This window comes from Ictalurus furcatus, chromosome 1 (genome assembly GCF_023375685.1).
Source record: "Ictalurus furcatus strain D&B chromosome 1, Billie_1.0, whole genome shotgun sequence".
Lineage (NCBI taxonomy): Eukaryota > Metazoa > Chordata > Actinopteri > Siluriformes > Ictaluridae > Ictalurus > Ictalurus furcatus.
The window spans coordinates 15,826,345-15,838,905 of NC_071255.1; the positions used below are offsets into that span (position 1 = coordinate 15,826,345).

Sequence of the window (12,561 nt, forward strand, 5' to 3'; positions counted from 1 at the left end):
AGCAAAATTCCACACACGTTATCTTATGTGAGTCTTAAATTTATTAAACCCTCATTTTTTGAATGCTTTGTTTCCCTACCAGCATATAGAGAGCTGGTTGAGCTCCAAACAGGACCATGAGCGTGAGAGAGCAGTGAGGGCTGCAGCCGAGATGCTGCAGTTCTACCTGGACAGTCTCAGTGTTAAGGTGTGACATACAATCATACCTATCAAAAGTTTGGGTTTTCTTCATTTTTACTATTATATTATTATATTACTATCTGCTACTATTAACACTGTGAAATCACACATGGGGTGAAACAATTTCACTTTAATTAAAAGTACTAAAGTGTCACAAACAAGTAAAATAAACTAAAACATGGACATTAATGTCATTTTTTTTTTTTTTTTTCAAATTCCAACCATAAGCCTTTATCAAAATGTATTTAAGACTATGAAAAATATCTATTTCAGTAAGTTAGTGCGTCAAAAGTAGTGGTGCAGCAGATGGTACTGGTAGTGATTTGCTTTTTGATGATGCTGAGCATTTTGGTTAGCCAGTTTTTGTTATTCACTCATGACTTCATAGTCTGTATTTTTAAGCAAAAGTCCCAGAAAACATATGAATTTTTGTGCAGACCTTAGTGACATTCCATAACCTTGGAGCATTGTTGGGGCGTCTGGCCCCACGCTGTACGGACCCCAGTGCTGCGGTGCGTAGGGCTGCCATAGACTGCATTTACTCACTCTTACATATTCAGCTGCGCTATGAAGGTAACATCCTATATTATAACAATGCTCCCTGTATTATTTCTTCTTAATACTGATTGACTGACTGTACTTATTGATAATTAGCTCAACAGTCTCAACATTTGTGTCTTCAATTCTCACTGTTTGCTTATTTCTGTGTCAGCACATTTATTAGGCTTGACTTTTTTTACTTGACCATATAACAGTTACTTTAATTAGAGGATTTGATATCAATCTGGGGAATACTTTAGTTATTTTAAATGCAGTTCCATGACATGGATTTTTACATCAAACTTTTAAAGCTTCAAGCTCCAAATTCTTGCTTAAGTATGTTAGGCCATGGACATTGACTACGATTTTGTATGTGAGTAAAATACAATTGACACCCCCTAACATTGTTTTATTCATGCCTATACTGTGCTCCTCAGGCTTTTCACTGGACCACAAAGATGAGTCTGTTGAAAGTTTATTAACATTGAGAGAGAAATTAAATGACCCTGACCCCTCAGTCCTCTATAGAACCTGTTCTGAACTCACGAAGGTAGGAAATACTGTATATCATGCAATTAATACAACACATTAACACATTTATTAATTCCATTTTTTGGAAAAAGGTTTTCGTGGCTTCAAGAATATTTAATATTCTTTATATGTTTTCTTTTAATATGAGCTTTGGCACTGTAAGGTAGAGTGTGCTAGTAGAAAACAAAAGCCAATACCTACCATTTAATAAAATAACATACTGTTTTGAAATCAGTGTTGCTGTTAAATTCATTGGCACATCCATGTGTAGTGATTTTACTACTTGCCCCTTCCGTAATAGACCAAAAATGACACAATTGCCTGATAATCATGATGAATGGTACAATAGTCTTGGAGCAGCGATGATAACGTGTGTCCAATTATGCAATCATTATCACATTCCTGACTTGTTAACATTGCATGAGTCATGGCTTATTTATGATGCTAGTTTCTGTCTCTTTGTCTTGCGGCAGATCATCAGTAAACGTCTGCCTCAGCAGCAGCTAAACACACTGATCTTCGTGCTGTTTGAAGGTTTGGTGGACTCCCAGTCCAATTGCTCCAGAGCCTCTAGTGTCATTCTGAACACACTGCTCAAAAACAGAGGGGCAATGCTGCAAGACCTGGTAATGATACTTACAGGTTATATAAAAACTGTTAGTCTTAAATGTTTTCCCTCTGTAAGCTGTGTTAATGAGTGCAAGGAACTACTCTGCAGTTCACTCCTCATTTCTCTGCATGTTTGTGTGTCAGGTGCCAGAGATGTTGGAGGTACTGCACATTCGGTTACAGGTCATCTCTGAAGAGCAGGTGAAGGTTGCAGTCGCACAGTCTATCCTGATCCTCGCCACACAACACCTGCAGACAGTCATCAACACACTCCTTTCATATCCTCTTCCTTTCGACAGGTACGGAATATTCAGTCTGTTTTCCCATTATGGTGTGTGTAATCTTTTTTACAAGGCAAGTGTGTTCTCAGACTGAATGTGAAATGTTTGTGTGTTGTCTCTCAGTTGGACCAGTGAGATGTGGATCGCTCTGGGAGCAGACAGCACTGTAGCCCGGCAGATCATGGAGATGATCATGGAGAAGTTGAATGTCATTGTGCCCTATGTGGATAAGAAAGAGTCCATACTGAAACCAGGCATGACCAAGGTGGCCACCAGTCAACCGTTAGCGGTGAGTGACACTCTTTGTGTGTTTGGATCCATCTTCTCCACTGATACCATTTAGAATCAGCCATGCTTGAATTTTGCTAATTAGTACATCAGTAGCAAAAAAAAAATTACAGAACTCCAGTAGGGGGTTGCTGATAGACTGTCCTGGCCTCATATGTGTGGCGGTCTGGAAAAACCATTGGATGTTCCTGTGGTGTAATTCTGGAAACTGGTCAAAAGTCTGGTTTTGATCAATGTTTTGACATCCGTACATTAAAAAAACATGACATGCCTTTAGCTATTTGTGTGCAAATATCATCTCAGGGGAGGGGCCATTTTAATAAAGCAGTGATAAATGCAGTCAATCTGCCTATAAACATCTAAAATCTTGTTACCTTGTAAATATACAGAGCAGTCATATTTCTGTTTTAATCATGCTTGTTTGCAAACATTATCATTATCATTATATCTGGCTGCATGACTGCATGTCATTAACTGTGTGTGTAGATGACATGTGCCCTGCGTGAGATGATGCTGAATGGACACACTGAGGAAGCTGTGGTCAGTCTGTTCCCACAGCTGTTCAGTGCCCTGCTGGTGCGCATGGGCTCCAGTGTTGGGGTTCAGCTGCCCAAAGACATTAACAGCAACAGTATCCGTGCAGAAAGCAAAAGCCCCAGCAAAAGCACCATCGCCAACTTTGATGTCTGTGGGTGAGTCACACCAGTGTCACTGTGGATAACTAGATTTCCAATCTTTTAATTTCTGTAGCTTGTTCAGATTAGTTCACTAATTTGTAAAGATGTTTTTCTGATTTGCCCAACTAATGTGGAGCATGATCAGGACTATAAATAACACTTGACAAGCATATCATATGTTCAGACAACCAACAGCCCGAGGGATGTAAAAACAATCCATTGCCATTCGTCTTATTATCCGGAGATTGCAAGTTTGAATCCTGATGATGCCACAGCCATCTGTAGACAGGAGCCAAATTGGGAGCAATATTGGCCATTCTCTCTGAGAGGGAGGGATGGCAAGCTCTGTCTGCCTGGTCAGTCACAGCAACACTAGCCAATCATGGGTGTTTGTCATCTCATGTATGCTGATAGCTGATGGCAGATAGCTCTTTCCTCCGAGTGTGTTACACTGCCCTGTGATGCAGGCTGAGCAAGGCTGGCTTGTCTTGAAGAAAGCATGTATTAGCTTTCACTCTCCCTCACGGGTAGCTATTGTATGATGGGGAGAGCTGGTAGGTGGGTGGGAATTGGCAGATGACCAAATAAAAAAAAAAGTTAAATGATTTTAACTGTATTAAATGATTTTAATTTAAAAAGTTAAATGATTTTAGGTGTTACTGAGGTTAGCCGTACACATGACTGCAAACAACCCAAGTCTCAGATGTTTAAAAAAAAAAACAGACAGATAACTTTGCAGACATGGCTGTCAGCAGGAATTGAACAAAAGGAATCTGATATTGACTGCTACTTATTCTTTCACCTTAGCATTTAAAAGACCTCATTGTGAATGAAACATACAGTATGTGTGGATAGCCTGTTGGTTGTTTTGAGCTCTTTCTGAGAAAATGCGTATAATGGAAATATTGTTAATCAGCTGTGTTGGAGTGCATCAGTTTGAATTATCAGCTAGAGCATGAATATTTTATATACATTTTTGTATTAAACAAAATGTCACTGGCACAGTTTGAAATGTTTTTGTGTGTCCCCCCCTAAAGTCCTGCAGTTGAAGCCTTGCACATCCTACTGGCTCGAGCTCATCTGGATGTTGTAGAAAAGGTGCTAGACCAAGGTGCCGTGTGGGACAAGATGAAGGACCCTCAGCAGCATACAACGGGGGTCACTCTCCTCTCCAGGTATGTGGCGTTAAAGCCCTTATAATTGACTTTTGATACATTTGTTTATTTGAATTGGCCAAATTGCAATAATGAGTAATTAATAATGTCATGTAATGTCACTAGAAATGTCATGTATGAACCCTGAGTATTTTTGTCTCTGACAGAGCGATGGCGAAGCATGCAGGTCCACGAATACCGGCTATAGTGGAGAGCCTGTGTCCGTCCCTCAGCAACATCTATGAGTGTCAGAGAATTACGGTCACAGCTTTCTTCTCTGAGGTAAGAGCTTTGCAGATGTCTTTTGTGTTCATAGATTTTAACTTAATATTGCCTCAATTTAGGGTGTACGTTGGCTTAGTGTTTAGCACGTTCGCCTCACACCTCCAGTGTTGGGAGTTCGATTCCCACCGCTGCCCTGTGTGTGTGTGTGTGTGTGTGTGTGTATGTGTGTGGAGTTTGCGTTTTCTCCCTGTGCTGCGGGGGTTTCCTCCAGGGTACTCCGGTTTCCTCCCCCAGTGGCATGGTAGGCTGATTGGCATGTCCAAAGTGTCCGTGGTGTGTGAATGTGTATGTGATTGTTCTCTGCGATGGATTGGCAGCCTGTCCAGGGTGTATCCCGCCCTGTGCGCAATGCTCCCTGGGAAAGGCTCCAGGTTCCCCACGACCCTGTAAGATAAGCGGTGTAGAAGATTGATGGATTGCCTCAATTTTTCAGTGATTTTGGCTCAACATTCTGAGCATATGTAAGTGATAAAATTATTATGGATTAAAAATATGTGTAGATCATTTCTAGCAGATTAACTTTTTGAGATTAAAATGCTTTGCATAATGGTATATTATATTATGCCAGTATATTATATTGTTGTAATATGATGCATGTATTTCTTGTATACCAGACACCAATTAAGAATGACCATTTTTTAAAATCATTATTTTGTCTAATAATCTCCATACTTAACAAAAACCAGTAGGGCATAAGGTGCAGAAATTACGTAAATCATTTTCAACTGCAATTTAAAAAAAAAAAAAAAAAGGAAAATGAAAGTATTTCATGTCAAGTACGTATGTCATGATTTTATCTTCCAAAATTAAATTGGGAGAAGTACCCTATTAAGAGACTGTACCCTTCAGTCCATCTATATTTTGTTGCTCTTCCGTAGTTGATTTGGAGCAGTTTTCCAGTTTGTTGATTTGTTGTACAGGAGGCAAATGCATAAATACAGTGTTTTTCTTGTCAAAGTGTTTTTCACCATTGTTTGGTTGCAATTGAAATTGCAATTTTAATAGCAAAAGTCAAATAGAAAGAAAAGTGTGTATATTTATAGAGTATTACAGTTAAGTTTTCATCACAGCATTTTACAGCTTTAAAAATATTTTTGTGTGACATCTCCCAAATAGAAACCAACCCATAGACAAATAACACCACAACAGAGTTTTTGGATTTTTCAAATGCAAATCAACCTTTTTTTTGTTGTTCTGACAAATGTGTGTTGACATCTAGCCTACTTTAGATAAATCTAACTGTTAAATGTGATTAAAAAACCATTTTCAAAAGTAAAAATTTTAAACCAAACTACATGTCTCAATTTTTGGAACCCCTAGAAATTCTAGAAATAAACATAATGTAACCAAAACATTCCCATTTATATTTTAAGTTCACTTGATTGTTTAGAAACACTTAAGCAGGCCAAACAAGCAAGATTGAGGCCAAGCATTAAGGCCAGACAGATTTCCATAACCTTTTCTACCCATTTTTAAAAAGGGTGTCAATAATTCCTGAGCTTGCGGTGCAGGCCATACTCTGTACTGTAAAAGTACTGTAAGACCTCATAAACATTTTGTTTAGTCTAAGTGAGAGTGGGGGAAATTACAGTAGATGCTCTGGATGGGCGATATGGACTTAAAACTATGTCACAATATTTTCTGGTATTTATTGCAATGACAGTATCAGTGACGATATAGTACCGTGCACCACTGTTTTTAGCTACAGGTGATAGCTGTGATCTTGACAAACATTGATCTAAAAGTAAAACTGACTTTCTGTAACCAAACCAGTTCCGGATTGTAGAGGTAGCTCCTCATTTAGCGATAAGCTCCTCCTCAGCTTCACGTCCGCCTTATACCGTATTTGTTTTTCCACTTTGCACATGAGCTGTGAATGGGTCGCAGACCGTCGCACACACATGCATCATCAACTAGGCTTTATCGTTATTATAATGGGAAGACTAATTATTATTGTGGGGAGAATTTCTACCGGTATATCGCAAACAATAAGATATCGCTCCTCCCTACTAGATGCCATTTGGAATAATTGACACTTAGGCCCTTTTTAAACTAATTGATGACCACAGTTTTAAAGGGTTTCAAAGAGGTCTAAAAAGATGAACGAGAATGGCTCAGTGTGGAAACTTCTTGTCTTCAAAGCTCAATGATGCGTCTCTTGCTCTTTCTCTCTCTCTCAAGCTGCTTAACCATCATGTGGTGACTGAGTTGAGGATGATTGATGTATTGATGAACAACATGATGGAGAGGATTTCAGACCCATGCTGTACTGTCCGTATGCTGGCCATCAGAGGCCTGGGGAACATCGCCATTGGCTCGCCAGAGAAGGTACTAGAACCTGATCTACAGTGTGGGCTGAGAAAGGCTACAAATATTCATCATGTTGGAAAATGGCTGACAGTATAATTGTGTAACGACTAGATCCCATAGGAGACGTGTACAGTTTATGTAAACATGTAGCCAGTCAGTTACATACTTTCAAAATTATGCTAGAGGTCAAGATTTTATTTGTATCAGCATTTTTATTAATGTAATGCAAGAATAATAGATACGATACACTAAAGTAATGTCTGATGATTCACCACATACTCATTTCACCATGTCTAGGTGAATAAATATGCTAAGGAGCTGTTGGCAGCCTTGAGTTCAGGGATGGAAGAGAAGGACGACCCGGGGAAGCTCATCACTCTTGAGGCTATGTCTGGCATGTCCAAGGTGTTGCTCTACCTGGATGAAAAGAATGTCCACATGTTGGTAGTTTACATCTTCATGAAGATTAAACCCTTCCTGGAGAATGTGAGTGAAAAACACAGAAAGGCTTTACTGCAAATTAATGTGCTACATATTAGCTTTTTTTCACAAGGCTATGCAAGTATACAGTATATTAGGTAGTTGAGCCCTATTTTGTCTTTCTTACAGCTTTAGAGCATTCTTCCTTGAGGTTATGATACTGTTTAGAATAATACCAAATGGGATTTTGGACAATTATTTAACAAGAATGCACAATTGTCTAGTTGAGCAACTTGAGTCAGAAGGATCCCTTTAATGTAGGTGGAGAAAAACTTGTAAAAGTCAAGTTTACATCAGTTTAAAGGATTGCCATTTTTTCTTTTCAAATGTTTTACAAATCTGTTTATGAATGGAAGCTTTATGAAGCTAAAGATAATTGGGTTCCAGGGATCTGTGATAATTTTTTGGTCCATGTGTTGTGGGTTATTTTATGGCCTTATTTATAGTTTGGCTTCTTAAAACGGATTCGTTCTACTTACAGTCAATCACATGTATGTGTCAGCTATCATTTAAATACATGGTCACCTTCAGCTACATTATTTTAATCTTGACTGCATGCAACAGGCATACAGTACAGATTCCTTTCTGCATGTGTTCATAAGTTTCAATGAGAGAGTTTAATGCACAGCATGTAATCTAAAAACAATAAGCCTAACACAATTTCAGTCCACAAGCCTCTTAGAATTAAAAATGGACCTACTGCTTTGGTGTTGTATCCTGCAGGAGAACGATGAGATACGCGGTGCTTCCATCATACTGTTGGGGAACCTGTCAAAGTTTGGCTCAGGGGAACCTGTCTTTAAAGACCAGATTCATAATGTGTTGGTCAGTCTGCTCCTGCACCTCAGTGACCCAAGTGCACGGGTCGTCAAGGTCAGTGTACAGTATCTCAGAGTTTATGCTTGAGGACATGTTTTCACCACCAGCTCTGTTTGCACTTTTCTGTTTACTATATCTAATTTACTGATTAATAGTGACAGAAGTGAGTGAAAATAGTGATAAAACCTTCTATCTGTCTGTCTGTCTGTCTGTCTGTCTGTGTGTCTGTCTGTCCAGGCATGTAAATATGCCATGCGTGTGTGTGCTCCTGTCTTGGGATCCGAACAGATCACCAACATGTTTCAGAACCATCTCCATGAAGAGAAGTGTCTTCACTATGGCGAATTCATCAACGACCTTGTCAAGTACCTAGTGAGTTGCATTGTCGGACACGTTTATGAATGCGTTATCAGCTCAGAGAAATTACTGTGTACTGTAACCCTTTTTTTTCCCCCTGGATGCCAGTCCATTCTTTCTTTAACTCTATATTTCAGTAAATTATGATTGTAAACAGAATCCTACTGGGGTGTTTGCAAATGCTGGTTATAATTTATTTCTTATGGTTTCAAATCATGGGTGTGTGGTATTTTCATGCTGTAACAGGATCTCCGGAGTTGGCTAGGAATGATGCCTGATTATTGAAATCAGGTGTTATTTTGCATAATTGGAGCAAATACAACACACACATGCCTTGAATACGACTACTTTAAACAGTCAGAGCCAGTGACACTGCAGCTTGCATTTGTCTTTCATTTTCCTGTATTATCTATCAAATTCTTTATTTAAAATACACTGTGGTTTGCTCAAAGATTCAAGACTTCCCAGGAATGCTGAATTTCTACCATGTCACAGTCATTCAGTTCTTCAAGAGCAACTGGGCAGAGATTCGAGCAAGTGCTGCTATGTTCATAGGTAAGATAATCCCTGTACTAATGTCAAATCGATGATGTTTATCGTAACAGAATGACATGTTATTGTGCATGCTTGTCAAGGTTTGTACACATTAGGTTATTACTGTCTAAAGTTAAATTTCTCTGTCTGTCTGTGTGTGTGTGTGTGTGTGTGTGTGTGTGTGTTTCTCAATTTCAGGGTTTCTACTGGGAAATTTGCCCAAGGAGCACTTCTCCCATATGAACATGGGGATAGTAACTAAGGGTAACTAATATATTATAAAGTACATCAGCTCTGTGTCTCTGCAAACGTTTACTTGAGGCATGCACTTGTTTTCTTCACTATGGTCTCCTTTATAAATATTAGTACACTAATGACTTTTCTGTTGTACTCTGGTAGATCAGAAGTTGCTCGTAGTATCATCATACTGACACACATTGGTTGATTATTAGCGCTGTAAAATGATCATAGCATCAGAATGATCTCCAGAACACTGTCTGCCATTGTCCGAAAAAGTACCTAAAGACAATGGCAATGACGCACCATAATATAAAACGCATACACACGCAGTAATAATGAGAAAGCAAGTTAATTTCTGGATTGAAATCTCTAAACTAAAATATGCATTTCATGTGCTGAAAAGAAAACATAAATACACGGTTTGCTTGTTTGTTGATCATTGGATCATCGAGGCTTTTCAATTAACAACTTTATTTGCTTTTCTCTCCTAGCTCTAGTCATGCTGCTACAGGATCCAGATCCTCTGGTTCGAGCAAAGGCAGCAGAAGCCATGGGGCACTTTCACTGAACAATCACTCACCTGAACTTAGCCCATTATTGTTATTTTAAAAAGGTTGGCAACCTATATGTTGTACTTGAATAATCCTTTTTAGTGACCAAAGACTTTGCACTACTTGTAGAAAGTAAAGATAAATAGAAGCTCTGTAAAGTCAATCCAGAACCTTGGAGAATTTTGGCAGATATAGATATAATAGTAATTCTGTATTGTGTCCCTACTCATCTGTATTAAAAGGTTGTATTAAGTAGTGGGCAGTAAAAGCTGTAAAGCTACCTGAATCCCTTTAAATATTGGACATCTAAAGATTAGATTTCAAATCATTTGTCTTTAATGTCCATCCTAGACATTGTGTATAATTGCTGTTGACTGAGCTGACACAATACACCCATCGTTATTATTCTCTTTTCACAATGGTTTATTTTGGTAGGCTGATGATGTGTCCTCACTAAAACACAGCAGTAAGTTATAAGGGTGCAACAAGCTACAGTTCTCAACAGTGACAGTTAGGAGTAGTGTGCTGAGCAAATTAACTAGTCTTTTCTAGCTTAAGGTATTTGAGGTAGCCAAGTGCTAGAAGCTCATCAGCCGAGGTGAACCTGTTTGTGTTGTGCTTCCTCTAGACCCCAAGCAGAACATGTAGACAAACTTGTATTTGACAGGTCATGCCGTAACTGTGCCAAAATCCTATAATTGTGTAACATGTAGTATTGTAAACTGAGGCAACAGTGAACGTTTCATACTCCATTTTTAATACAATTCAGCTGCTGCCAGTGGAAACTCAGTACTATTTTCTTATTGGGCAGTGAGATGCTTAATTAATACAGTTGTTGATAACTTGATAAAATAAAAAAATTGTCGATAAATCTAGTGTGGTGAAGCAGGTTTTGTGATTTCTGTGTGAATGTTATATGTAATAATTATCATGGTGGGTTTTTTTTTGTTTGTTTTTTTGTTGTTGTTTTTTTAATTTTATTATTATTATTATTATTATTATTATTAATCCAGGGTGTCATTACAACAAATGAAAACTAAAATATGGGTAGTTTATTATGAAATGTATGCTATCCAACCAAGAACTCTAAACTCAATTCAAATGATGAACTGGACTTCTTAGACTGCCGGTTACTGACGGTACAATCCTGTTGACCTGAGTCTAGATTTGTTGTTAATTGCTTTGGTGATTGTGACATTCACATCTTTCTAATCTTTGTCCTGTTTATTTTTTTGAGAAACCTTTTTATGGATGATTATGGAATGTGGGTTGATTCATTAAAGTTGTTGAAAGCACACCCAACACTTATGTATTCATTCTGATATTTTATTTCCTGTACATTTTGTATTGCAGCTGTATGTTCTCTATTACATGTCTATTAACATGGATAACACATATATTATTTCTAACATCTGCCCTGCAAGGCTGAGTTCCTAAAAATAGCTTAAATTTGAATCACGAATATTAAAATGCATCTCAGTTGGTTTTTAATGAAGACAGTTTCTCAGCAATGTAGTCGTACACTATCGACAATTTTTGGGCCCTACATTGTAGTTATCATGTCCTCCAAAACTGGGAATAGCCCCCAACCCCCCCCCCCCCCTTCATTCTTCTTCCCCCAACAATACAGAGCTCTGCGATGTTAGACTATGAGTCAGTATTCCCTTATTAGCATTGCTAGCCTGTATTAGTCATCATTTATCGGTTTTGTGATCTTCAAGTTTTTTTTGTGTAGTTCCGTTCAGTAAGGAGCACTAATTTCTCTCACTCATTTCTCTCTGCTGGGTCATTTTCTTCCTCTATGCTGTCTTCTCTGAATATTCCACATCCTTGATTAACAGGCCTGTAACTTACATGCCTCTAGCATGGCTGAGTGGTTTTCCTTTGCCATACCATGCACTGTTTATTGTCAAGTCTGTGAAATTAGCGGGATTTCCATTAATATGCAGCTATGTTGTTGGTGACTGTTTTCTCTCCACTCAGCAGACATCTTGTTTTTCTTTACTTAAGGTTGGGTTTCCTCCATAGATCCAATTAGTGGTTGGCCAAAAGAGCCATGCTGCATGTGTCTGAATCCCTTGGAAGCCAACATGAGCACCAGTTACAGTGGGGGAAATAAGTATTTGAATACGTCAACATTTTTTTCAGCAAATATATTTCCAATGAGGCTATTCACATAAAATTTTCACCAGACATCAGTATTAACTCAAGAAATCTGGAAATATAAAGAATTCACAACATTAAAGTGCATAAATAAAGTTCTGTGTAATAAAGTGGAATGACAGGAAAAAAGTATTGAACATGCTAAGGAAAAAAAGTTCTCTAAGGTAAAGTAAGGAACCAGCTGAAATCTGTGTTGTAGTTAGAAAGTAATTATATGTCCTATCTGTGCAAATTAACATCAGCTGTGTTAGTAAATTGATGGTCTATAAAAAGCCTATTCGTTACCAAGGTGTCACACAAGAAGCATCTCATGATGAGTAAAAGCAAAGAGCTCTCCCAAGACCTTTGCAACCTTATTGTTGCGAAATATATTGGTGGAATCAAATACAGACGTATTTCAAAACTTTTGAATCCTCAAGTAAGCACCGTTGGGGCCGTTATCTGCAAGTGGAAGCAACATCACTCCGTCGTCAACCGGCCACACACAGGAGCTCCTCACAAGATTTCTGAGCAGGGAGTCAGAAGAATAGTCAGAAGAGTAGCCCAAGAGCCAAGCACCACT

General features: G+C 38.4%; 1 protein-coding gene across 2 annotated transcripts in view; it reads left to right on the forward strand.

Moving 5' to 3' along the window:
* mroh1 (maestro heat-like repeat family member 1) overlaps positions 1-11,131 on the forward strand; it is a 34,848-nt gene extending 23,717 nt beyond the window's left edge. For both annotated transcript variants that reach the window (XM_053628941.1, XM_053628950.1), the window contains 16 exons: positions 83-187; positions 618-753; positions 1,158-1,270; positions 1,725-1,877; positions 2,005-2,159; positions 2,265-2,430; positions 2,916-3,121; positions 4,144-4,281; positions 4,428-4,542; positions 6,727-6,873; positions 7,153-7,341; positions 8,059-8,208; positions 8,392-8,526; positions 8,964-9,066; positions 9,244-9,309; positions 9,777-11,131. In XM_053628941.1, the coding sequence (XP_053484916.1) occupies positions 83-187; positions 618-753; positions 1,158-1,270; positions 1,725-1,877; positions 2,005-2,159; positions 2,265-2,430; positions 2,916-3,121; positions 4,144-4,281; positions 4,428-4,542; positions 6,727-6,873; positions 7,153-7,341; positions 8,059-8,208; positions 8,392-8,526; positions 8,964-9,066; positions 9,244-9,309; positions 9,777-9,853 (2,154 nt within the window). In that variant the 3' untranslated portion in view covers positions 9,854-11,131. The remainder of the gene's footprint in view (positions 1-82; positions 188-617; positions 754-1,157; positions 1,271-1,724; positions 1,878-2,004; positions 2,160-2,264; positions 2,431-2,915; positions 3,122-4,143; positions 4,282-4,427; positions 4,543-6,726; positions 6,874-7,152; positions 7,342-8,058; positions 8,209-8,391; positions 8,527-8,963; positions 9,067-9,243; positions 9,310-9,776) is intronic.
* The last annotated feature ends 1,430 nt before the right edge of the window (positions 11,132-12,561 follow it).